Source organism: Castor canadensis, chromosome 16 (genome assembly GCF_047511655.1).
Source record: "Castor canadensis chromosome 16, mCasCan1.hap1v2, whole genome shotgun sequence".
Lineage (NCBI taxonomy): Eukaryota > Metazoa > Chordata > Mammalia > Rodentia > Castoridae > Castor > Castor canadensis.
The window spans coordinates 21,747,247-21,770,630 of record NC_133401.1 but is presented as its reverse complement, the minus strand read 5'-3'; the positions used below and the strand labels follow the sequence as shown (position 1 = coordinate 21,770,630).

Genomic DNA, 23,384 nt, shown 5'->3' with positions numbered 1-23,384 from the left:
GATGGATGGATGGACAGATCTAGCACATGCTGGTTACTTGGCCATTACTGGGTAAACATTAACTGTGACCTTTCAGTTATTTGGGAAGTGAGCCCAAATCACCACGTCTACCTTTGTTCACTTGCAGACAGTTGTCAAGATGGAGTTTCCAGGCCTGTGAATCCAACGACCAGACCAGATCAGACTGAGTCTGTGAAGGTACATCCCCTGGCTTGTGCCCCTTAAGGCCTATTCCCCACTAATAGCCCACTCCTGCTGCCTTCTCTCTTGTTGCTGGCGAATTCACTCCCACAGGAGAACGGGTATGGCAGGGCTCACCTGGTAAGGTGCTTGCTCCAGCCTCATGGCCATGTTTCCAAGGACAGTGGCTCTTGGGGGAAAATATACTTAATGTGGAACCACTTAAAATCACCACAGATTTCCAGCCAGCCTTTTGTTTGCATACCAAGTCAAGTGGAAGCCAGGCATGGTGGCACAAGCCTATAATTCCAGTACTTGGGAGGGAGAGGCAGAAGGATTTCAAGTTTGGGGGCAGTGTGGGTTGCAGAAATACCTATCTCAAAAAACCAATAAAGGGCTGAGAACATGGCTCAAGTGGTAGAGCACCTGCCTTGGAAGTGCAAGGCCCTGAGTTCAAACCCCAGTACCATCAAAAAGAAGTAAAAGATGATTGTTTTTACAAGATAAGACAAATATGAGAAAAAAAAGATGTTTAAAAAACTTATGAATCAAAAAAAGAAGTCAAGTGATGTCTTGGTTTATTATTGGCTAGGCTGTGCTGTAGTAACAATCCACCCCCAAATCTCAGTGGCTTAACACAAACACAGGTTCTCTCTCACTGATACAAAGTCTGGGCAGCTCTCCAGATGTTGTGACTATAGTGTCAATACTTGGGCTTCATGCGTGTCAATCCCTGAAGGGAGAAGGGGGACGAGGCAGTGAGTTCTCTGCCTGAGCAAAAATGCTCCTCAGTACTTATACCTTTGAGGAAACAGAGAGTCTGTTTGAATCTTATCACTAGGACAGCCAGTCACTCAGATAGCCATGTAGAATTACAAACCTAGCTGGTGGCTCACACCTGTAATTGCAGCTATTTGGGAGGCTGAGCTAGAGAGGATGTAGGATCAAGGCCAGCCCGCAAAAACAGCTTGTGAGACCTCATCTCCAAAATAACCAGAGCAAAATGAACTGAGATGTGGCTCAAGCAGAAGAGCACCTGCTTTGCAAGTGCAAAGCAAACTCCAGTCCCACCAAAAACAAACAAAACCTCTTAGAAGATAAATGGCACTGAGCAATAGTCTTTGCAGCCCAGGTGTCTTCCATGACTCTGTTGTTTGAAGTAACAGGAGGGAAGTTTTATGCCAGAGAATGGTTTCTGCTCTTCTGTAACCTGGGAGAAAGAGGAACACTTTTCTCCCTCTCTGGATGAGGCTTCTTTCACTAGCTGTTTGGATGGCCTGTAGTTTTCAAGGGCAAGTTGTGGATTCTGTAAGTCAGCACTGAGGGGAAACAGAGACCATGAAGCTCCAAACTTACAATATGGAAAGAGAAAAGGGAAGAAAAACAGTACAAATGGAGCCCATTTGGATACTGAGCATAATATCAGAGTAATGCCAAAACATGAACAGCTTCCAGTGGGAGCTGGAGGTGTAGCTCAGTGGTAGAGTGTTTGCCCAGCATGCATGAGGCCCTGGCTTCCATCTCCAGCTCCATAAAAAAGAAAGAAAGGGGGCTAGTGGAATGACTCAAGTGGTAGAGCACCTGCTTAGCAAGTGTGAGGCCCTGAGTTCAAATCCCAGTACTGCCAAAAAAAAAAAAACTTATTTAGCTCACAGTTTGGAAGGTTTCAGTCCATGATTGAATGGTTCCAGTGCTTTGGGCTACTGTGAAGATGGCAGATGACAGGACAGTGATGAAGTGTGCATGGCAGAGCAAAACTGCTTACACTATGAGCCAGAAAGCAAAGAGGAAAAGGAAGAAGAGGGCATGGCCCCCATGACCTGAAGACCTCCCACTAGGCCCCGCCTCTGGAAAGTTCCACCTCTCCCAATAGCACCACCTTGTCAACCATGGAATAAGGTGAAATGGAGTTACCGGCACATTACTGTGACTTCTATTGTGATAGTCCACCTTTTAACACTTACCATACCGTAAGTGTTAGAATGTAAGACAAACAGACTCAATCTCTCTTTTCTCTGTCCTCTCTCCCTCTCCCTCTAATGAAAACATGTTCATTTCAAGTGCCTCTGCACCATCGCGCTGATTTTCTCTTCCTCACTTACCAACTAGCCTAAACCTACCATACCATCATTTGTCGTAGGTGCTGTGTCAACTTAGTTTTTTATTTTCAAAAGGTTATCAGGAAATATTTCAGTGACACACAGATCATAACAAATAATGTAATGAACACCCATTGTCCCACTGAATTAGTCAGGATAGGAATAGGACAGGTTGTGCTTGGCAACAAATTGATGCTGAAAGCTTGGTGGCTTCATACAACCTAAGCATCTTTGTCAATTGTGAGATAACCAGTGTGAAGCATACAGCCCTCCTTCATCGTATTGCCCCTTCCCTGGGATACACAAGGCCGTGTACCTATCTACCTGTGGATGAAGGGCAGGTGGGAGATGCCCTGGCTAGGAGGTGACTTCCGTCATCCCCACTGGCCAGGCTAATCGCGCGGCTTCCACCTAGCTGCAAGGGGCTGCGAAATGTAGAGGAGCGCGTGGATGTTTGTGGGCACTAGCTCTTCCACCTCGATCACATGCTCTAAGAAGTGAGCGTCACAAGCACAGTCACAGACCCTAGGCACGTCCCCTCCGTGCTTGTTACTACTGTTACTGTCATTTGAGGCAGGGTCTTGCTATCTAGCCCAGGCAGGCCTAGAATGCTCAATCCTCCTGCCTCTGCCTCCCAAGTGTTGGGATTACAGGCATGCTTATTCTGATAGGAGCAGTTCTCTGACACGACTCCTGTGGACTTCGAGGGGCCCGCAGGTTCTGGAGGATCTGTCACTTTACATTGTATATGTTCTGCTTTGTACCTGGATCATGAAGAGGAACAGGTGGCTAGAATCTCAGTATAATGGGTGGGAACCATTTCAGAATCGGTCACTTCAAGGAGTGTACGGTAGACCCTTGGCACCCACAGGTAGATGGCCTCAAGGAGACCAGCGCTGAAGAAAAACCACACGCTCAGGACGTGGAGAGCTCAGTGCTGTTCTGCAGGTGCTTGATACGTTTTCCCCACAGTGCCACACAACTTCCGATAAAGACAGCGCCTTTCAGCAAGCCTCAGATTTCACTTTATCACTCACTTTTCTCTTACTTTTGGTCACCATTTACTTTTAGGGAAGCAGATTTTCACAAAATGAAGAGCAGAGAAACACTCAGCAGATCACACAATGATTTAAACACAACTGACCTTAGCAGTCTTTTCCAACCCACAGACCTGGGCCAGAATTGAAAACTTTTTGTTCTTGAAATTTCTTTTCATTTAAAAAAATATTTTTTGATTATGCTTGTTCCAAATCGTGTAATAAATCCGTGCATAAAGCGGTCTTACTGTATTCAGGTTGTGATAAATTCTTCCCTCTCTGGAGCTCGTCACTGAGGGGAACTCTGGTGGCAGCTCACTGGGAACGGGTTCAGATGATCCTGCTCTTTCTTTTCTGTTTGCAGCATGATCTCCTTCTGTCCAGAATGTGGCAAAAGTATCGAGGCAGCGTTCAAGTTCTGCCCCTACTGTGGAAAACCTTTGCCCACAGAGGAGCACATAGAGTGCCCAAACTTTGTCAAACCACTTGTGTCATCCTTCCGAGGTAAGAACCAGGGCTTTAGCTGGACATGGTGGTACATGCCTGTGATCCCAGCACTCACAAGGTAGAGGCAGGAGCCTTGTGAGTTTCAGGCCTGCCTGGGCTATATAGCCAGACCTTGTCTCAAAAACAAAAAAGGAAAGAAGGAAGAATGAATGGAGGGAGGAGGTAAAGGAGGGAGGGAGGGAGAGAGGAAGGAAGGAAGGAAGGAAAGAAGTGTTATATACCAGTGTCGAGGGTCCTTGCCTTCACAGGCCAGGGAACTGGCTCATGAGGCAGCTAAATGATGATCTAAAGTCAGTGTATAAAAAGTGGGATTTATTAGAGAAAGGAAAGGCTAGAGAAGAGTAGCAGAGCCCAGAAACCGGTAGCTCGCTGCTCAGGTAAAGGCTGGGGTTTTTGTGGACGTTTTAACTCTGGGTTGGGGGGTTTTCTCATTGGCCATGGATTCATGGGTTTTCTCAGGTGAACTGGTCTGGTTTGCACCTTCACTGGGGGTGGGGAGGCAATCTTGGAAGCATTTTGCTCATCAGCCCTGTGGCAGATCTATCAGACCAACCCTGTATCTTTCTTTACAATGCAGAAATGCAGTTTACAACTCCCTCTCAGGGTACAGGAATGATATTGCTCTCCAGGGGGGATGGGATACTCATCTGCCTCAGGTCTCCAGACCCAACAGAAGGGAAGGAGGGAGAGAGGAAGGAGGGGAGGAAGGAAGGGAGGGAGGGAGGGAGGAAGGGAGGAAGGGAGAAGGGAGGAAGGAAGGAAAGGCTTTTGTGAATATCCCTGCAGTGTGGCAAGGTACTTAAGTGCATATGCAGAGGCGACAGATGTTTTTGTCACAGTCTATGCGGCCTGGCCCTGACACTGGAGAAGCCCAAGGCTGGGGCCCAGGCAGTCCTGTTGATTCCAGACACTTGTCTGGAGCAAGTGTCCCAGGCATCAGGGCAGGAAATGAGGACATTGTGAGGTGAGCAGAGCCAGGTGTACTGAAGCACATATGTCTGGGGCAAGCATGCAGGCTGTTGATGGGTTGATACAGCGTGCATCTGTCTCCAGCCTGGGCTCCTCCCTTGAGCTCCACATCTGGATATGCAAGGCTGCCTGCTTGACATCTCCTGAAGTGAGATGAGAGCTGTGCAAGAGTTTTTACCAAGCCAGTGGCACCATATGATTTGCAATTTCTTCCAGGACTGGGGATTGAACTCAGAGTTGTAAGCTTGCTAGGCAGGCACTCTACCACTTGAGCCATGCCTCCAGTCCTTTTGCTTTTAGTTTTTCAGATAGGGTCTCTCACTAACTTTGCCCAGGCTGGCCAGAATTGAATCTTCATACCTCCACCTCTCACATATCTGGGACCACAGATGTGTGCCACCACACCCAGCTTGTTTTTTTGTTTTTCTGTGGTACTGAGATTTGAACTCAGGGCCTCACGCTTGCTAGTCAGGTGCGCTTACTACTTGAGCCATTGTGCCAGCCCCCAGCTTGTTTTTGAGATAAGGCCTTGCTAACTTTTTGCCCAGGTTGGCCTTAAATTGTTATCCTCCTATCTTTTCTTCCCAAGTAGCTCAGATTACAGGCATACAGCACCACACTCAGCCATGATCTGCATTTTGAAAAGACATCTCTGGCTGCTTTATGTGGAAAATGGCCTGGAGGTATGGGAACCAGTCGAGAGGTCATGCTAGTTATCCAGGGACCAATCCTGCTACCAGAGTTAGTGTCAACTAAAAGGAGATGGTTTTTGTTTTTAGCAACATGACAGACCTGATGGTAAATGGAAACTCTTTATAGCTACTCAGGAGGCAGAGACCAGGAGGATCACGGTTCAAAGCCAGCCCCTGAAAATAGCTTGTGAGACTCTATCTCAAAAATACCCATCACACAAAAAAGGACAGGTGGAGTGGCTCAAAGTGAAGGCCCTAAGTTCAAGCCCCAGTACCACAAAAAAAAAAAAAAAAACCAACTTCTTGTGGTTCAGCACACCCAAATATGTTGGAAAAATATAAGGAATGTCTTTTTAAATATGGGGCTGAGTAGTAGTGTCACCAAAGTCGGACAGCAGGCTCTTGGTGTCTCTGAAGAAAGAATTCAGGGATGGATGCACAGAGGAGTTTAACTGAGTGAGGTTTACTGAAGCAAAAGCAAAAGTACAGTCTCAAGATAGGAAGAGAGCGGGCAACCCAGCCCAGAGCTGAGCTCTGGGGTCTTACGTTAGTTTTATGTACATGATTGTGGAACTTTCTTAAGAAATGGGAGGGTCTTTCCAGGAAGCAGGGGACAGGAGTGACTTTACCTAATAAGGAACCCTCAGAACCAAGATGGCGATTCAAGGTGGGGGTGGTGCATGCATCAAACCACAACCTTCATGAGATGCAAATGAGGCCTCAGATAACCCTTAGGTTCAGGAAAGTCCTAGCTGGGGACCCTTAGCTGCTGTACCAAGATGTAGATGAACTGTAACACAAGGATGGTTTGTAAAGCAGGACGTTTGGCAAAATGTGCCAGGATGTGGTACTGCGCCTGTTTTTTCTTTTCTGTTTTTCTTCTTTTTTGGTGGCTCTGGGGTTTGAACGCAAGGCTTCATGCTCACTAGGTAGGCGCTCTTACTAGAGCCTACCACCAGCCCTGCACCTGTTCTTTAGAACTTTTTTTTTTTTTTTTTTTTTTAGTGGTACTGGGGCTTGAACTCAGGGCCTTCATCTTGAGCCACTCCACCAGCCCTTTTTGTGTTAAGTATTTTTGAGATAGGGTTTCTTGAACTATTTGCCCGGGCTGACTTTGAACTGCAATCCTCCTCATCTCTGCCTCCTGAGTCACTAGAATTATAGGCATGAGCCACCTTGCCTGGCTAGATTCTTTTGTTTTATTGATCCCTTTCTGCCTGTCTACCCCATCTCAGTAGGAGAGTAAAAGAATTCCTTGGAAGTGTGAAATAACAAGAAAATTCAGGTCCGTGGGCCTAAGCAAGTGCTACAGGTTGTTCTTTGTCCTGGGGTTTTGCTGCTCATTGATGTCCTGGGGCCTGGTTTTACTGGGGTTCAGGAGACAAGATTTAGGCCTGAACAGCACTCAGCAAGTAAGCTGGAAACCTCCTCTTCAATCTGGGACTCCTCAGTGGGTGAACAGGATTCAAAACATCGCTCTACAGAGACCACTGGTGGAGACTTTGATCTGCCTCAGCCTTGCTTGTAGATGTGCATGTCTTTTCAGAAAAACCCTAACCAAGAACTCACTCTCACCTGTTGGAGCCACAGTTCATACTGATAGATGTGCCCTCCAAAATGCAGGTGGAACATTTAACTTAAAGTGGTGAATCCGGGTACCAGTTGCTCACATCTGTAATCCTAGCTACTCAGGAGGCAGAGATCAGGAGGATCTCAGTTTGAAGCCAGCCTGGGCAAACAGCTCGCTAGACCCTATCATGAAAAAAAACATCACAAAAAAGGGCTGGTGGAGTGCTTCAAGGTGTAGGCCCTAAGTTCAAACCCCAGTCAGTCAAAAAAAGAAAAAGACAGAACCTCAGAGAATTCCCACAGGCAAACTTCTAAAGAGCATGGGTCCCTGTCTTTGTTGTTTGACAGAGACATTGTTACCAACTTTGCCTCCAAACCTTCTCAGAATTGTGGAACCAATAACAAGACTGAGTGCTCATGGAGCAGCAAAGGAGATTTTGATTCTCGGTCAAGAATCAGAAGAGTAACCCAGCCTGGTGGTTCCCATCTGTAATCCCAGCATTCAGAGATTGAGGCAGGAGGATCGAGTGTTTGAGGCCAGCCTGGGCTACATAGAGAGACCCATCTCAAAAAACAGTGACAGACTATCAAATCAACTTCTCACCCTTTCAGGGATTGGAAGGTTACAGATATAGGGGGAAAGGAACAAGGCGGGGCTGTCAGCTAATGAAGGGAGGAACATTCATGTTTTCTCTGTCACTGTCATGGCACTGTATGCAGATGGGATCATAATGTAGTTAGAAGTTGTCTGGTGGTTGCTCTGGCAGCCATCTTAGGACCATCCATTTTCGGCCAGCCCACCTGAAGAGGGACTTCTGGCCTACAAGCATCCTACTTTCAGAGATAAACAAGATTAGGGTAGGCAAGAGGTTCAGCTAGGTCAAGTAGGAAGTTGGAAACCAGGTCAGGAAAGAAGCCAGCAAGAGTCACAGAAACCTCGAATAACAGAATCAGATCTGCAGAGAGCAGATCTTAGAGTTAACAGCTGCACATATTTACAAAATATGTTTAACATGTTTAAAGAAATAAAAGGAGAGCTAGGGCCACTGCTTGAGAGGTAGAGTGCCTACCTAGCAAGTACAAGGCCCTGAGTTCAACCCCTAACATTGCCAAAAATAAAAGGGTAAATTGACACCAGGTGCTGGTGGCTCCTGCCTGTAATCCTTGCTTCTTAGGAGGCTGAGATCAAGAAGATTGCAGTTCAAGGCCAGCCCTGGCAAATAGTTCTTGAGACCCCATCTTCAAAATAACCAGAAGAAGAATGGATTGAAGGTGTGGCTCAAGTGATGGAGTGCAAAGCCCTGAATTCAAACCCCAGTCTTTCCTCCCTCCCTTCCTGTTTCCCCGGTAAAGGATAAGTTGACAGTGTCATGGAGGAACAAAAGTTAGTTGGAATTGACTAAATGTAAATATATTTATATATATATATTTAAATATATATGTAATTATTTTAATCAGAAGCTCAGCGTATGGTTTAAATAGTAAACTAGATGGAGCCAAAGAGAAAAGTAGTGAACTGGAAGATAGACTTGGAGAAATTACCTGGAAGAGAGCACAGAGTGACAGAACACAGAAGACATAAATGAGAGGTTAAGGCAGCACCCAGAAGGGCCTTCATGACTCCTGTCTGTTTGGTCTGTCTTTAGGTTCAAGAAGAGAGTCGACTTCCAGTTCTGAAACCTCTTCCAAAAAAGTGAAATGGTCACACACTGTCACTTCTCCCTCCTCATCCCTGCTCTCTGATGGTGACAGTTCTGAGCCAGAGTATGTCTTGAATTCTTCTGAGAGATCCAAAGGTAAGAGTTAAGGTTGATCTGGCTCTAGGCAGGGCAAAGACGGGTTCATCTGACAGTGCATAGGAAAAGCTGCCATAGCCCAGGCTGGAATGTTAGCCACTCCTGCCGGGACCCTCATCCCAGCGCCTATGCAGCCTCCAGTCTCCTGCTCCAGTCCAGCTCCACTGGACCCTGGGGGCCTTTCCATACCCCATGCTGCCTGGGTCTTTACAGCCCCGCTGCTCCTATCACCCACAGCCCAAGCTTTCAGCCTTGCATGTGGATGGCCTGGTTCTTAGCACATCTTGTGCACACAAGACTCACTTTGGGGGCTTTTCAATCTCTCCTTTTGTTTATTTGTTTGTTTGTTTGTTTGTTTGAGACAGGGTCTCACTATGTATCCCAGGCTGGCCTCCAACTCGAGAGACTCCTGCCTCAGCCTCCCGAATGCTGGGATGACAGGGATGCATCACCATGTCCAGCTTCAACCTCTGGTCTTTTCTCTGCCCTTACCTCCCTCTCTGCCCAGCTGCTGTCCCTTTTCTACTGCTCACAGGGACCCATTTCTCAAAACCTGCTCATAAGGACCATGGGTCCATGTCAAGGCCTCCTCAGTGCCCCCAGAGCCTCTATCCAGTCTCCATCTGGCCCCGGTGCCTGAGGTGGTCCTTATTTGCCCACATGTGTTACTCTAGGCTCCATGGCCCTTTCAGCCTTGCTTTCTGACCCAGGTGTCCTCAACGGCAGGGACTGAGCATGACCCATCTGTATTTTCCCAGTCAGTGCTAGGACATGGGGGCCTAGGCACACCTAGGACTGTGTGCCTGTTTCCTGCCCACTGAGCCAGGATTGGAAGTGCAGCCCCAGGACCACGTCCTCACTCCTTGTTATCCCCTGGGCCCCAAAGGCTTATTGCTGTGTGTTTTGCAGGAATGGTGGGCAGGAAATGGGTGACATTTATCTTTTCCTGTGTCTGTATATCTCCTACCACCCCGCCCTCCCCCATTCACCAGTTCCTGCAGGAACAGGCCTTCCTCGAATGCATTTCTAGGCCTCTTTATGTGTACTTAGCATGGGGCCAAGTCCTGTTTGCAAAGCAGGCACTCTACTGCTTAAACCACACCTCCAGTCCATTTTGCTCTGGTTACTTTGGAGATGGGGTCTTGTGAACTATTTACCTGGGCTGGCCTGGAGCTATAATCCTCCCAGTTACAGCTTCCCAAGTAGCTAGGATTACAGGCGTGAACCACTGGTGCGCAGCTTTGAGATGCTTTTGATTGAATGGAATGTCCTTTTCCCCCAGCAAACTTCTACTCATCCAACAAGACCCAATTCTAATGTCCTTTCCTCCAGGAATCCTCCCCTGACTTCTTCAAGAACAGTTTGTCTCTTTCTTCTCTGGCCCTAATAGCCCTCTGTACTGTCCTGTCTTAAATTCCACCTTGACTGGCGTGCCTAAGTTAGACTTCACCATCATACCTGGAGTTCCTTAGGGGAGGGTCCAAGTCTGATTCATGCCTGGGTGCCCTGCATCATCACCCAAAGGTCCTGACCCATGGAAGTCCCAGGAAGCTTTTGCTGAATGAACAAATAAAGATGCAAGCAGAATCATGGGTGCTATTTTCACCTCCAGATTCTGCCTTTTCTTTAGTGGTTCTATCCTCCTGCAGGGGCCTGGAACCAACCTCCTACCCCCAAAAGCAGCCCAAGCCCGAAGCCTACCAGGCAAAGCCCTCAGACGCTGAAGCGGAGCCGGGTGACCGCCTCCCTCGAGGCTTTGCCCACAGGGACGGAGCTTACAGACAAGAATGGGCAGCGCTGGAAGCTGGGGGCCCTCCAGACCAGGGACAGCCAGGTTATTCTCTATGAAGGTACACTTCATCCATGTGCACAGGGTCTGGGTGGGGCCTTTTCTGAGAATGGGATGGAAGCCTGCACCCTAACTACAGAGCGTCTCTGAGCGACTTTCTCTTAGACTCAGGACTGCGGCCTTCCTATGTGCAGAGTCCTGGCACGTAGCATTCATGAGGGCAGTGAGCTGGGTGGGAGTGACTGTGGGGGGAGGCTGCAGCTAGGCGGCCATGTGTGCCATGCAGAGCATGTGCCCCTCTGCAGTTCTACCCTCACTATCATGGACTGCAGGCCCAGTGGCCACGGGAAGATGACTGTCACGGCTAGCCCAGGACCCTACCCCAAAGTTGGGTCAGATGTGAGACCGATGATGTCCCCTACACCTCAAGAAGATATGCAAGGTTTTCATTGTTATTGTTTAGTTTTGGTTTTTCGGGGTTGGGGATTTAGCTCAGTGGAAGAGCGCTTGCCTGGCAAGCCCTGAGTTCAGTCCCTAGCACTGAAAAAAAAAAAGGAAAAAAAATAGTTTTGGTTTTTCAGAAAGGGTCTTACTACATAGCTCAGGCTGACCTTCAACTTGTAATCCTTCAGCCTCCCAAGTACTGGGATTACAGGTATGAGCCACCACACCTGGTATGCAAGGTTTACTGCTTAATTAAGGTCTCAGTGGAGAGCCGGTCAGGCCTCCAACCCACATCCAAAAATGCCTTGAGAAGCAAGGCATGGTGGCACATGCCTATAATCCTAGCACTTGGAAGGCTAAGGCAGGGGATTGTGAGCTGGAGGCCATCCTGGGTTGTATAGTGAGGTCCTATCTTTAAAAAAACATTCCTAGTGGCTCATGCCTGTAACCCTAGCTACTTGGGAGGCTGAGATTGGGAGGATCCAGGTTTGAGGCCAGCCCAGGCAAATAGTTTGGGAGAGATCCCCATCTCCAAAATAACCAGAGCAAAATGAGCTGGAGGTGTGGTGCAAGTGGGAGAGCACCTGCTTTGCAAGTATAAATTCTCAAGCTCAAACCTGTCCTACCCCCATAAAAATTTTTTTGGCCAAGTGTAGTGGTGCAAGCCTGAACTCTCAGTTCCTCTGGAGGCAGAGATCGGGAGAATCAAAGTTTGAAACCACTGTGGGCAAGAATTTTGCAAAACCCCATCCCAATCAATAGGCAGGGTAGAGCTGGGCACCTGTAGCTCATGCCTTTAATCCTAGCTACTCAGGAAGCAGAGATCAGGAGGACCGAGTTTCGAAGCCAGCCTGGGCAAAGAGTTTGCAATACCCTATCTCGAAAAAACCTTCACAAAAATGGGCTGATGGAGTGGCTCAAGGTGTAGTCCTTGAGTTCAAGCCCCAGTACTGCAAAGAAAAGGCTGGCAGGGTGTGATGGCACGTTCCTGTGATCCCAGCCACACAGATGGCCACAGGTAGGAGGATCACAGTCTAAGACAGCCCTGGGCAAAAACAAGAGACCCTATCTGAAAAATAACTAAAGCAAAAAGGACTGGGGAGGCGTGACGAGAGTGCCTGCCTACCAAGCACAAGGCCCTGAGTTAAAACCTCAGTACCACCAGAATAAATAAAGCCTGAGAGGAGCATGGAAAGGAACCACCTGAGTTGTCATGGTGGCTGGGGGTGGCACTGGCTGAGGCTTCCCACATGGGGACCCACACCTCCCTCTAAAAGTTTGAATCTTCTACCAGCTCCAAAGGAGGGAGCACCCAGACTTTCCTACCTTGCCCAGATGTGGAATAGAAGGCAGGAGGGAGGGACAGGGTTTACAAGTTGTCAGTGGTTTTTGTCAGTTAGGAAATGCTGAGAACTCTCCCGAAATCCAGGTTCCCAGACATTGGAAGGACAGTCTCGGCTCTATAGAGTTAACTTCCCTGCCCAGCTGAATGTTTTCAGCGGAAGAAGAAAAAGACCTATTTGAAAAATAGGAAGTCTGGGCAGGGTGGTACACACTACTAATCCCAGCTACTCAGGAAGCAGAAGAAGGAGGATCATGAGTTCAAGGCCAGCCCAGGCAAAGTTAGCAGGACCCTGTCTCAAAACCAAAAGATAAATAAATGGAGCATAGGGATGTGGCTCAAGTGGTAAAACACTTTCCTGGCATGTAGAAGGCCCTTGGTTCCATCCTCAGTACTGCCAAAAAAAAAAAACAAAAAAGCAGGGAGCATGTGTTAAGCACAAGAGTGCACTTGCCTGTGGGAACTAAGGAGCTGCTTGTCATCACTGAGGTTTGAGGACCATGACCCTGACCTTCAGAGGTTATGATCTTGCTCACCTATTTCTGTCTCCACAGCCGAGCCTGTTTCTATCTTCCCCTGTGAGTCGAGGCCTGGGAAACCTAGATTCTCACTCAAACTGGTGAGTGGCCCCTGGCAAGGGACAGGGGAAGCTCAGAGGGGAGGGCTTGGGACTTTGCAAAATACCTTTGGTCTCTGAGCCCCTCTGCAAGCTGGGAGAACTCAGCCTGGAGCCAGGGAGCAGTGGCTCCCAGGCAGGTAGCCAGATCCAATTCCTGCTCTCAGGAAGATCCCAAGGGGGTGGAGTGGGGCCCAGCGATAAGTAGACCATGGAGATTGGGAGGCCTAAATGGCTGGCTGTACTAACATCAGGTCCAGTGCACCAAGTGCTTGCTCTGTGATTCACCTGCAGATGGGAGTAGATGAGGGAAACACAGAAGGACAAGAGGAGTGTGTATGGAACAGGAAGCCAGGCCTGCTAAGGATTAGTGGCACATGCTCATAGACTGCCTGCAAGTGACAGACACTGGGCTAAGAGTGTCACAGCACTGTGTCACTGAATTCTTTCAGCAAGCCTGTGTGACAAATAAGGAAATGGAGATTCAGTCACTGGACCAGGACAGACAGCATGCCAGTGGCCTGGCTCACTGCTGTATTCCTGATGCCAAGAACGATGCTCAGGACATAATAGAGGCTTTGTAGAAAGAAAGAATGGGGGAAGGAAAGGAAAGAAAAAGGGAAAAAGAGGGAAAAGGAAGGAATGAAGGGAGGGAGGGAAGAACTAGGTGTAGTGGTACAAGCTCATAATTCCAGCTGCTCAGAAGATGGAGGTTAGAGAATCTCAAGTTCAAGACCAGCCTAGACAAAATTAACAAGACTGTCTCAAAAACAAAAGGCATGGGCCATGACTCAAGTGGTAGAATGCTTGCCTAGCATGTGCAAAGTCCTGGGTTCCATCTCCAGTATAAATAAAAAAAACAAAAAAGAAGGAAGGGAAGGGGAAAAAAGGAAGGGAAAGAAAGGAAAAGAAAGGAGAGAGGATAGGAAAAAAGGGAGGGGAGGGAAGGAGAGGAAAGAGGAGAGGAGAGGAAATAAAGAATAAAGAAAAAAGGTAGGAGCTGGGAGCCAGTGGCTCATGTCTGTAATCCCAGGTACTCAGGAGGCAGAAATAAGGAGGATTTCGGCTCAAAGCCAGCCCAGGCAAACAGTTCATGAGACCCTATCTCGAACAAACCCATCATAAAACAGGCTGGTGGAGTGGCTCAGGGTGTAGGCCCTGAGTTCAAAGAACTCTAAAAAGGAAGGAAGGAAGCAGGGAGAGAGGGAGGAAGAAAGTGAAAGGGAAAGGAAAAAAAAAAAGGGAGGGAGGTTGGGAAAGAGGGAGAGGAGAGCTGGGAGATATGAACCTAACTGTATTTGATCCTGTGATCCTAAGAACCCAACTGCTCTAGTTTGTTTAATAAAAGTATTTGGTCTAACTTCTATAAAAAGCTCCAATTTTAACATTAATAATAGCTTAAGCAGGATATTTGATTGGTTTCTCTTTTAAAAGTCTGGGGCAGTGGTCCAGGGCTGATAACAATGGTCCTATAAACAAGAGACCTAGTTTTCTTGTCTCTTGTTACCCCAATATCCTGAAGTTATAACGTCTGTCTTTTGGGCTGAGATGGCTGCTCCAGCTCCCATTATCACATCTGCATTCCAGCCAACTGGAACAGAACAGGTCAGGGAGAGCCCATCCTAGTCTTTTAAGGGAACACCTGGAAGGTGCCCATATTTCTTTTGCTGATGTCCTCATTGGCCACAACCTGGTCTTACACTTATGCCTTGTTGTTAAGAAGGCTGGGAAATGTAGTTTTTGGCATATGGCTACATGTCTAGGGAAAACTTATGGATCCTTTCATAAAAGAATGAAAAGGGCCGGAGGCTGGGAGCTCACACCTGTAATCCTAGCTACTCAGGAGGCAGAGATTAGGGGATCATGGTTCAAAGCCAGCCTGGGCAAATAGTTCATGAGACCCTATCTTGAAAAAACCCATCACAAAAAGGGCTGGCAGAGTGGCTCAAGGGTAAAGGCCCTGAGTTCAAGACCCAGTCCCACCAAAAAATAAAAATAAAAAAAATAAAACAAAGAAAAGGACTGCCTTAGCTGGCAGTCTCTGAGACATGCTCTTGTACAGCACCCTGAGGAATTTGGTCCTGATGCAGGGACCTGAAGAACCTGGTCGTCTCTGGCAGTAACCTGGAGTAATGGTGAAGGCTTGGGCCCTTGTGTTAGGGAGTTCAGCATGACAGCCTCTACCCTTCTGTTCTCACCAGGATGCCAAGGATGGGCGTCTGTTCAATGAGCAGAACTTCTTCCAGCGAGCTGCCAAGCGTCTGCAAGGTATTCCACAGGAAAATTGTCAGGGGATGGAGTTTGGGGCATCAACCTGCTCCCATCTGTGCCCACAGCCTGACTCCTGTCAGCATGGGGCCTCTGATGGATTGGCTTATACCGGCTCTTGAGAGTCAAGTGATAAAGTTTCAGGAATGTTGCAAGCTGGTTGTTATATATCACCATTGTTAAAAATTAAATTATATAAACTTACAATCAAATGAACACTCAAAAACTAGGTTGGGTATGGTGATTCATGTCTGTAATCTCAGCTGCTTGGGAGGCAGAGACAGGAGGATTATAGTTTAAGGCACAAAGTTAGTGAGACCTTATCTCAAAAAGCAAGCCAGGGGCTGGTGGAGTGACTCAAGGCATAGAGCACCTGCCTAGAAAGCATGAGGCCCTGAGTTCAAACCTCAGTACCACCAAAAAAAAAAAGAACTAAACACACACACACACACACAAAGAAAAATAAGCCAGGTGTGATGTGCACACCTATAATCCCAGCAGTAGGAAGATCATGATCTGGGGCCAGCTTGGGCAAAAATGCTAAACCCTATCTGTAAAACAAACTAAAAGCAAACAGGGCTAGAGGCATGGCTCAAGTGATAGGACTCAAGCAAGCACAAGGCCTTGAGTTCAATTCCTAGAGCCACCCCCCCAAAAAATCATTTCCTAATTCTTCTTACATTCTTTATCTGTACTCTTCCAATTACTTACATCTGTGGCACCTGGACAATGAATACACCACACAGTGGCATGCAGCTGTGCCTCTCTCCAGCCCCACATCGGTCACATTGTTGATGGAGAATGGTTTGGGAGCAGGAGGATCTCTAACAAGGGCAGGGAGGGGCAGCGATCCTTGACTCAGCTCTCTAATGGCTCTCTATACCCAAGGCCTTTGGAATCTATGATGAAAATCCATCAAGGAAAAAGGAAATTCACAAGGTGGAAGGTCAGCAAAGATTTATGTAGCAAAGCAGGACAAAGTAGGGAGAATAAGAAAGGGAAAGACACCTCCTGCCTGATGTAGAGGAGTAGGAGCAAAAAGCTCAAAATGGCGGTCCTTGTCCCGGATGTATTTATACCCTCTGAGCTGGGAGATAACAGTTTGAACTCTTACCTATTCACATGGACAAACCATCTGGTATCCGTTAATCATTTCACTAGGTTCCAAATCATGGAGACAATGGGTTTAAGTGGTCACACCTTCTACTCTCAGGTAGTATCACTCATCTGAGGAGATTGTAACTCATTGAACATTTAAAAGAAGAGAATAGCCAGGCGCTGTGGCTCACGCCTATAATCCTAGCTACTCAAGAGGCAGAGCTCAGGAGGAACATGGTTCAAAGCCAGCCTGGGCAAATAGTTTGCAAGACCCCCATCTTAAAAATCTATAAAAAAAAAAAAAAAAAAGGGCTGGTGAAGGGCTCAAGGTGAAGGCCCTGAGTTCAAATCCCAGTACTGAAAAAATAAATAATAAAAGAGTGAGCAATGGAGAGTGCATGCATGAAGTCTTCCAAAAAGATCAATTTAACTTTTATTGCTCTAGTGATTTGTTTTAGTCTTAGTTCCTGATTTTGGTGTGGTTTCGGAGGTTTCTCTGATTCTGACTTGTCCCTGTCACTTTCTCCTGTCTGTTCTGCCTCAGTGTCACATTAGTGGCTTGAAATTGTCCTGGCGGGATACATGCACACCACAAACATGGGCAAAACTACCAGTCAGGATGGGTTCTCCCTGGGGAGCCAGCTGTTAAGTGCGTGTGAGCACGTGTAACCACGGGGTCCGTACTACCCCACTGAGATCCTGGAAGACAGACAGCAGCAAATTCCAGTGGCACTGTGGATGGTTTAGACCTCTATTGATCTTATAAGCTATACATATGAATTCAGGGTTTCCTCCGTAGATTTAGGGTAGGGCTTTGAACTCAGAGTCTCACCCTTGCTAGGCAGGTGCTCTATAACTTGAGCTTTTTTTTTTTAACTGGTACTGGGATTTGAATTCAGGGCCTTGCACTTACTAGGAAAGCACTCTACCACTTAAGCCATGCCTCCATCCCAAAATTGTTTTTGTTTTTGGTTTATTATTTTGGGGTAAAACAGTCTGAATTCAGGGCCTTGCATCTGCTAGGCAGGCACTCTACCTTTTGAGCCTGGCTCCTCCTCCAGATTTGTATGTGCTACCTCAAGTCAGTCATGTTCACCCCATCACCTGCAGACATGGATTATAGACATTCATGAGTCACCTGTGCCTGTCCCATCCCCTCTCTCTCTCACTGAAACCCACCCACAAAGATGTCTTCTCCAGCAAGGAGACTTGGACTGGTCTAGGTTCATGCTCTCTACTTAAATGGGATGTTGTTCCCATGGGCCTGGGACACAGTGGGCTCTAACCTTGAGCCCCTGCCTCCCATAGTGAGCAAGTGGAAGAAGCTGTACTCAACCCCCCTCCTGGCCATCCCCACCTGTGTCGGTTTTGGCGTTCACCAGGACAAATACAGGTGAGCCACTTTCCTTGCCAGCCCCTCGTGGGCCCTTCCTTCTGTCTCTGTCCTGTGTCTGGACTTGGCTGGGATCCTGGAGCCACCAACCAATTGCTTGTTTCCTTCCTTTCCCTGGATTTGAGTCAGGCTAGTCTCACACTTAGTCTCTCCCAGTGCTGGGACCTTTCAGTCCCCATTCAGTCTTCCCTTGGTGGCCTGCATTTCTCCCTCTCCTCTGTGTCTCACTTCCTGGGATGCTCATGTCATAACCAGGGTCATAGGCCAGAGGCTCAACTCTCCAGTTTCCACATGTCAGGTCCAGCTGCTTCCCTAATATGCCAAATAAAGATGGTCATTAGGGCAGGGCAGGAGGGGTGCACATGCTGCTTCACCAGTCCCCATCAAGGGGGCCAACGGTGCGGTCCAGCTGCTCATTGTCCCAGGATTGGTCAGGTGGGGCCCTAGGGGGACAGTTTCGACTCTTGTCACAAGGTATTTATCCATCATTCCTGTTGTTCTGGAAATCAAAGGAGGCTGCAGGAGGGAGTGGTTCAGAGCAAAGGAGACAGGTGCAGAGTGGAGGCAGAGATGCTGGGCTTTCATCCTGCCTTTAGTTCCCCTGGGACATTTGCTGGCCCAGGTGAAGAGTCAGTGCTTTTAGCAAAAGTAGTTTCTAAGTGCCTGTTATGATGTCTTCTAGGTTCTTGGTGTTCCCCAGCCTGGGGAGGAGCCTCCAGTCAGCCCTGGATGACAACCCGAAGCACGTGCTGTCAGAGAAGTGTGTGCTGCAGTTGGCCTGCCGGCTGGTGTGTACTAAAAACTGCTCAGCTCCCTTGGGGGTGCAGATCCTTGTTACTCAGCTTGCTGATTCACTAACACATCTAGCCCCCTTTCTCTCCATTGCGTGGAGGCCAGGATGCTGATGGGTAAAAAAGATGGCCTGCCCCAAAGTGAGGGGGTTAATGAGGCTCCCTGGTGGAGGAGGTTTCTAAGCCAAGATTCACAGGATGGTTGGCTGGGCGTGGTGGTCCATACGTATAATCCCAGCTATGTAGGAGACAGAAGTAGGAGGTCACAGTCTGAGACCAGCCTGGGCAAAAATGTGGGACCCTGCTTGAAAAGTAGCTAGAGCTGCGTTGGTAGACTGGGTCAAGTGGTAGATCACCTGCCTAAGCAAGTGTAAGGTTCTGAGTTCAAACTCCAAAGCTTCCCCTCATACTTAAAAAAGAAAGACTCACAGGGTGAATGGGAAATAGAAAGGTGCTGGGTGGAGTATGATGGGGGGTGTGTGAGAAGAAAACATTCCAGGCAAAGGATACATGGGTGCAGTGTGGGCAGAGACTTGCATGGGAGAATGTGAGGCCTCAGTACTCGTTCATTCGTTCACTCCTTCATTCATCCTCACGTCATGTCCATGCAGTGCTTGCTGGGTGCCAAATCTGCCCCAGTGCCGGGTTAGAGCAGGGAGCAGCACCATCCCTGTGTCTTGGAGTGCAAGGTCTGGTGGGAGAGGGTGCTGTTAAACAGTGGTGCAGGCCAGGTGTGGTGTTGCTCGCCTGGAGGCTGAATGAGTGTCTGCACTGGGGAGCATCCTGGGCTGTGGAGGCACAGGACTGTGCACATGGAAGAAATAGAATGTGAGGCTCAGTTAAGCCCTGCGGCCAAGGAGGGGCTTGGAATTTGATTGGGCTGGAGGTAATGCCTAGCAGATCAGTACAGGTAGTGATAAAGATTAACAAACTAAGGTAAGCTTCTTTTCCACTCCAGCAGAAGTGAGCAGAGCTCTGACGGACACAGGGGCAGTTACTTCTGCAGAGAGACATTAAGTAACCCTCCTCTCCCTCCTGAGCTCACAGCCGGCCAAGAGAGTGATGGGAGGTAGATGGAAAGCCAAAGATTAGCTTTCCTGAAGAATTTTATTTGACACAGGGTTTCATTATGTAGCCTAGGTTTGCCTAAACTCATGATCCTCCTACCTTCACCTCCATAGTGCTGGGATTACAGGTGTGGACCACCATGCCCCACTTACTGCTGAATTTCTTTAAAAGTCTAATTAGAGGTGTGTTTATGTTTGCTATCATGGTAGGCTTCCTAATGCTGCTCCCAGAATTAGGCAGGCTTAACCCACCCAGTCACAGACAATGCTGGACAACTTCCAAGTTAACAGTGAGAGTTCCTCACCTGGCTCTGTATCAGAGCCTCTTTCTGTTAGTCATGCCCTTCACATAGGTGCTTGCTTTTCTTCCCCCAGCTGGATGCCCTGGAGTTCCTCCATGAAAACGAGTATGTTCATGGAAATCTGACAGCTGAGAATATCTTTGTGAATCCGGAGGATTTGAGCCAGGTGAGAGCGAGTCCCCTTGCATTACACACACACACGCACACATATGTACTCACACACTGGAGGGTCTCTGACTCAGGTCCCCATCTGTTTCCAAATCACCATTTATTTCACAGTGCATACTATAAACAAAAGATTGCTGTCCATCATAAATAAAGAGTTCTTGACTAAATAAGAAGCAACTTACTAGAAAAATAAGCAAAGAGTAGGAAAAGCAATACATAGAAAAAGAAATCCACAGGTTAGTTAAATATATGCAAAGACTCTCAGCCTACTTAATAATCACAAAGATGCAAATTAAAACACAATACTATTTTTCACTCTTTGGATGGATAGAATTAAGAATGATACTAAGCTGAATGCCAGTAACTCACACTTGTAATCCCAGCTACTTAGGAAGCTGATATCGAGATGATCCAAGTTTGAGGCCAGCCCAGGCAAGTAGCTCTGGAGATCCCATCTCCAACATAACCAGTGCAAAATGGACTGGAGATGTGTGTGGCTCAAGCGGTAGAGCTCATGCTTTCCAAGAGTGAAGCCCTGAGCTCAAACCTCAGACCCACCAAAAAAAAAAAAAGTTTAAAAAATGACATTATGTCATGCTGGTAGGGGTAGAAGGAAATAGGAATTGTTTGTGCACATTGAAAATCTGAATTGGGCAGCCTTTTCAGAAGTTAATTTGGAGACAGCAATCACAATTTAAATATGCCTCCTCTGTCTGTTCTATCAGTTCCTCTTGTAGGAATGTGTTTACCCATATACGCACAGGAATATTCAAAGGTAAGTGCACGAGATGTTTCCAACATTGCTGGTTATAACAGGAAAGGGAAACGCCATATATCCATACACGTGCATATGTGTGTACTCTTCCAGGAGAAAAGTGGTCAAATAGTATTTTAAAGTAAATTGTGAAGGTGGCAGAGTGGCTCAAGTGGTAAGAGCACCTGCCTAGCAAGCATGAGACCTTGAGTTCAAACCCCAGCACTGCCAAAAACAAACAAACAAAAAAAGTAAATTGTGGTTACTTTCTCAGTATAAATGACAAAAACCCAACTTCAAACACCTTAATCAGTAATAATAATAATAGGAGTGTGTGTGTGTGTAATTTATTAGTCCACAGAATGAAAATGTCTTCAGGCCTAGCTGTATGTAAGAACTCAAGTCCTTCTTTGGGAAGCTGGCTTTCCCATTTCTGGGCTCTTACTCTTCTGCACTGTTCATTATCAGGCAGACTTGTCCCTCTTGGTGACAAAATAGCCATCAGCAAATCAGACTTAGATTACCTAAGCTCAGCAGCTTCAAAATAAACAGGTGAGGTGAGCCCAGCCAAACTGAACTGCATGTAGTGAGGGGGGGAAGGGAGGTCCCAGAGGGAAGTCCCAGAACCATGTGTTAGGGTTCTTCAGAGAAACAGGACCAACATGATGAAGAGAGACAGAGACAGAGACAGACAGATTCAAAATGGTGCATAAGAAACTTTTACTATTAGTTAATTCTGGGCATTGGGTTTCTGGGGCTGGAGAAATACAGATGCCTGTTTGGTTTCTCTTCATTTCATACTTTCCATGGTGATTGGCACTTTAACTGTAAGCATAACTTAGTTTTAGAAAATGTCACTGTTGTGGTTTGGGCTCATGTGTTGGAGGCTTGGTATCCAGTGCAGCAGTGTTCACAGGCGGGGCTTTGGGGAAGTGACTGGATCATGGGGACTCTGACCTCAACAGTGAGTGAGTCCATTGATAGAGTCTTAATTTGGTGGCATTATTGGGAGGTGGCAGAAGCCAGGAGGTGGGACCTGGTTGAAGGAAGTGGGGCACTAGAGGCATGCCTCCCACCTCTACCCCTTTGAATTTTTGAGACAGTATCTAACCGTGTAGCCCAGACTAGCCTCAAACTCATGACTCTCCAGCCTGTCCCTCCCAAGTGCCAGGATTACAGGTTGCTCCACCACACCTGGTTTGGGGTACATGCCTTTGAATGGTGGATGTTGTCCCAGCTCCTTCTGTTTGCTCTTTCTGTTTCCTGGCTGCCAGGAGGTGAGGAGCACCTGGTCCTGCTACCATGATCTTCTGCCTCACCTGGAAGTTCTGAAATCATTCACCAAAGTAAATCCTTCCCCTCTTAAGTTGTTTGTGCCACATATTTTGTTACAGCAACAAAAAATTGACAAACACGGTCATCTGTAATGGACGGGTTGTTTCACATGGCGTAAGAGTCTGTGCTCCTAACTTCCAATCTGTGTGGCTTCTGCCCATGTCCACAGGTGACCCTGGTGGGCTACGGCTTCGCCTTCCGCTATTGCCCAAGTGGCAGACATGTGGCCTACAAACAAGGCAGCAGGAGCCCACACGAGGGGGATCTGGAGTTCATTAGCATGGATGTGCACAGAGGATGTGGTAAGAGGGTGGGGCAGAGACTTGGGACTAGGAGACATGCTCCCCACAAGGGCAGGCCCGGGCACCCAGCCACAGGCGGAGGTGGCCACTCATAGAAGAGGGATATAGGGACGGAGTGCTACCAGCCACATAAGGGAGCTGAGGGGCCATGATTTGGCATCAGGACAGTAGGGTGGTGGACAATGAATGTGGAAGGGTATGTAATTCAGCCCCAATGACACGGAATTCCTGCACTCCAGAGCCTGGGACATGGGATCTGGCAAAGGCTTAGAAGATGAGGTGCCTTAGGGACACCCAGAAACAGTGGAGGAGACAGTGGGCTGTCCACATCTGGAGGATGACTGAGGTGTCTGGGCTATAATGTCCTCTGCATCCCCAGAGAGGATGGGATTGTTCAGGGGAAGCTTGCAAAGTGGTTAGACACTTGGGACAGATTCCTTGAGCCCCTCTTCCTCAAATCTCTTCAGTCATGGCCATCCCTCTGTCTGCCCTTGTCCTCCTACCAGTCCAAGCCTCCCTGGGGCAGAGATGGGGCTTATACCTCCAGCATTGGGTAGCAGGAGGTTGGTCCAGTCAGTGCTCAGCATTGGATGCTCACATGGAGTTGTCTAAATTACATGATGGGGAGGCTTAAGGAAAATAAAATAGCAGGACCTCCAGCAGCCCTTCTGAAGTTGAGCTCAGTCCCACCGCACTGACTCCTCTGTCTCCTTTGTAGCTAGGTAAGCCCACCCTGTAATTGTCCCCACTAAACTGTTCAGGGCTGGGGCCCAACCAGACTCCTGTTGGGGTGTTCAGATGTGAGGTGGGGCCTGGCCCATGGGCACAGAGCATTTACCGAATGAGTGCCTAAGTGAAGGATGGTA

The 23,384-nt window shown here is 47.8% G+C and overlaps 1 protein-coding gene across 4 annotated transcripts in view; it reads left to right on the top strand.

The window, feature by feature from the left end:
• Positions 1-23,384, top strand: part of Vrk3 (VRK serine/threonine kinase 3) — a 47,899-nt gene that overhangs the window by 11,173 nt on the left and 13,342 nt on the right. For 3 of the 4 annotated variants that reach the window (XM_074058012.1, XM_020160013.2, XM_020160012.2), the window contains exons 2-11: positions 128-198; positions 3,681-3,820; positions 8,700-8,849; positions 10,499-10,699; positions 12,979-13,043; positions 15,242-15,308; positions 17,715-17,799; positions 18,482-18,587; positions 20,033-20,125; positions 22,386-22,518. In XM_074058012.1, coding sequence (XP_073914113.1) covers positions 3,682-3,820; positions 8,700-8,849; positions 10,499-10,699; positions 12,979-13,043; positions 15,242-15,308; positions 17,715-17,799; positions 18,482-18,587; positions 20,033-20,125; positions 22,386-22,518 — 1,039 coding nt within the window. In that variant the 5' untranslated portion in view covers positions 128-198; position 3,681. The remainder of the gene's footprint in view (positions 1-127; positions 199-3,680; positions 3,821-8,699; positions 8,850-10,498; positions 10,700-12,978; positions 13,044-15,241; positions 15,309-17,714; positions 17,800-18,481; positions 18,588-20,032; positions 20,126-22,385; positions 22,519-23,384) is intronic. The other variant, XM_020160015.2, reaches the window with a different exon arrangement.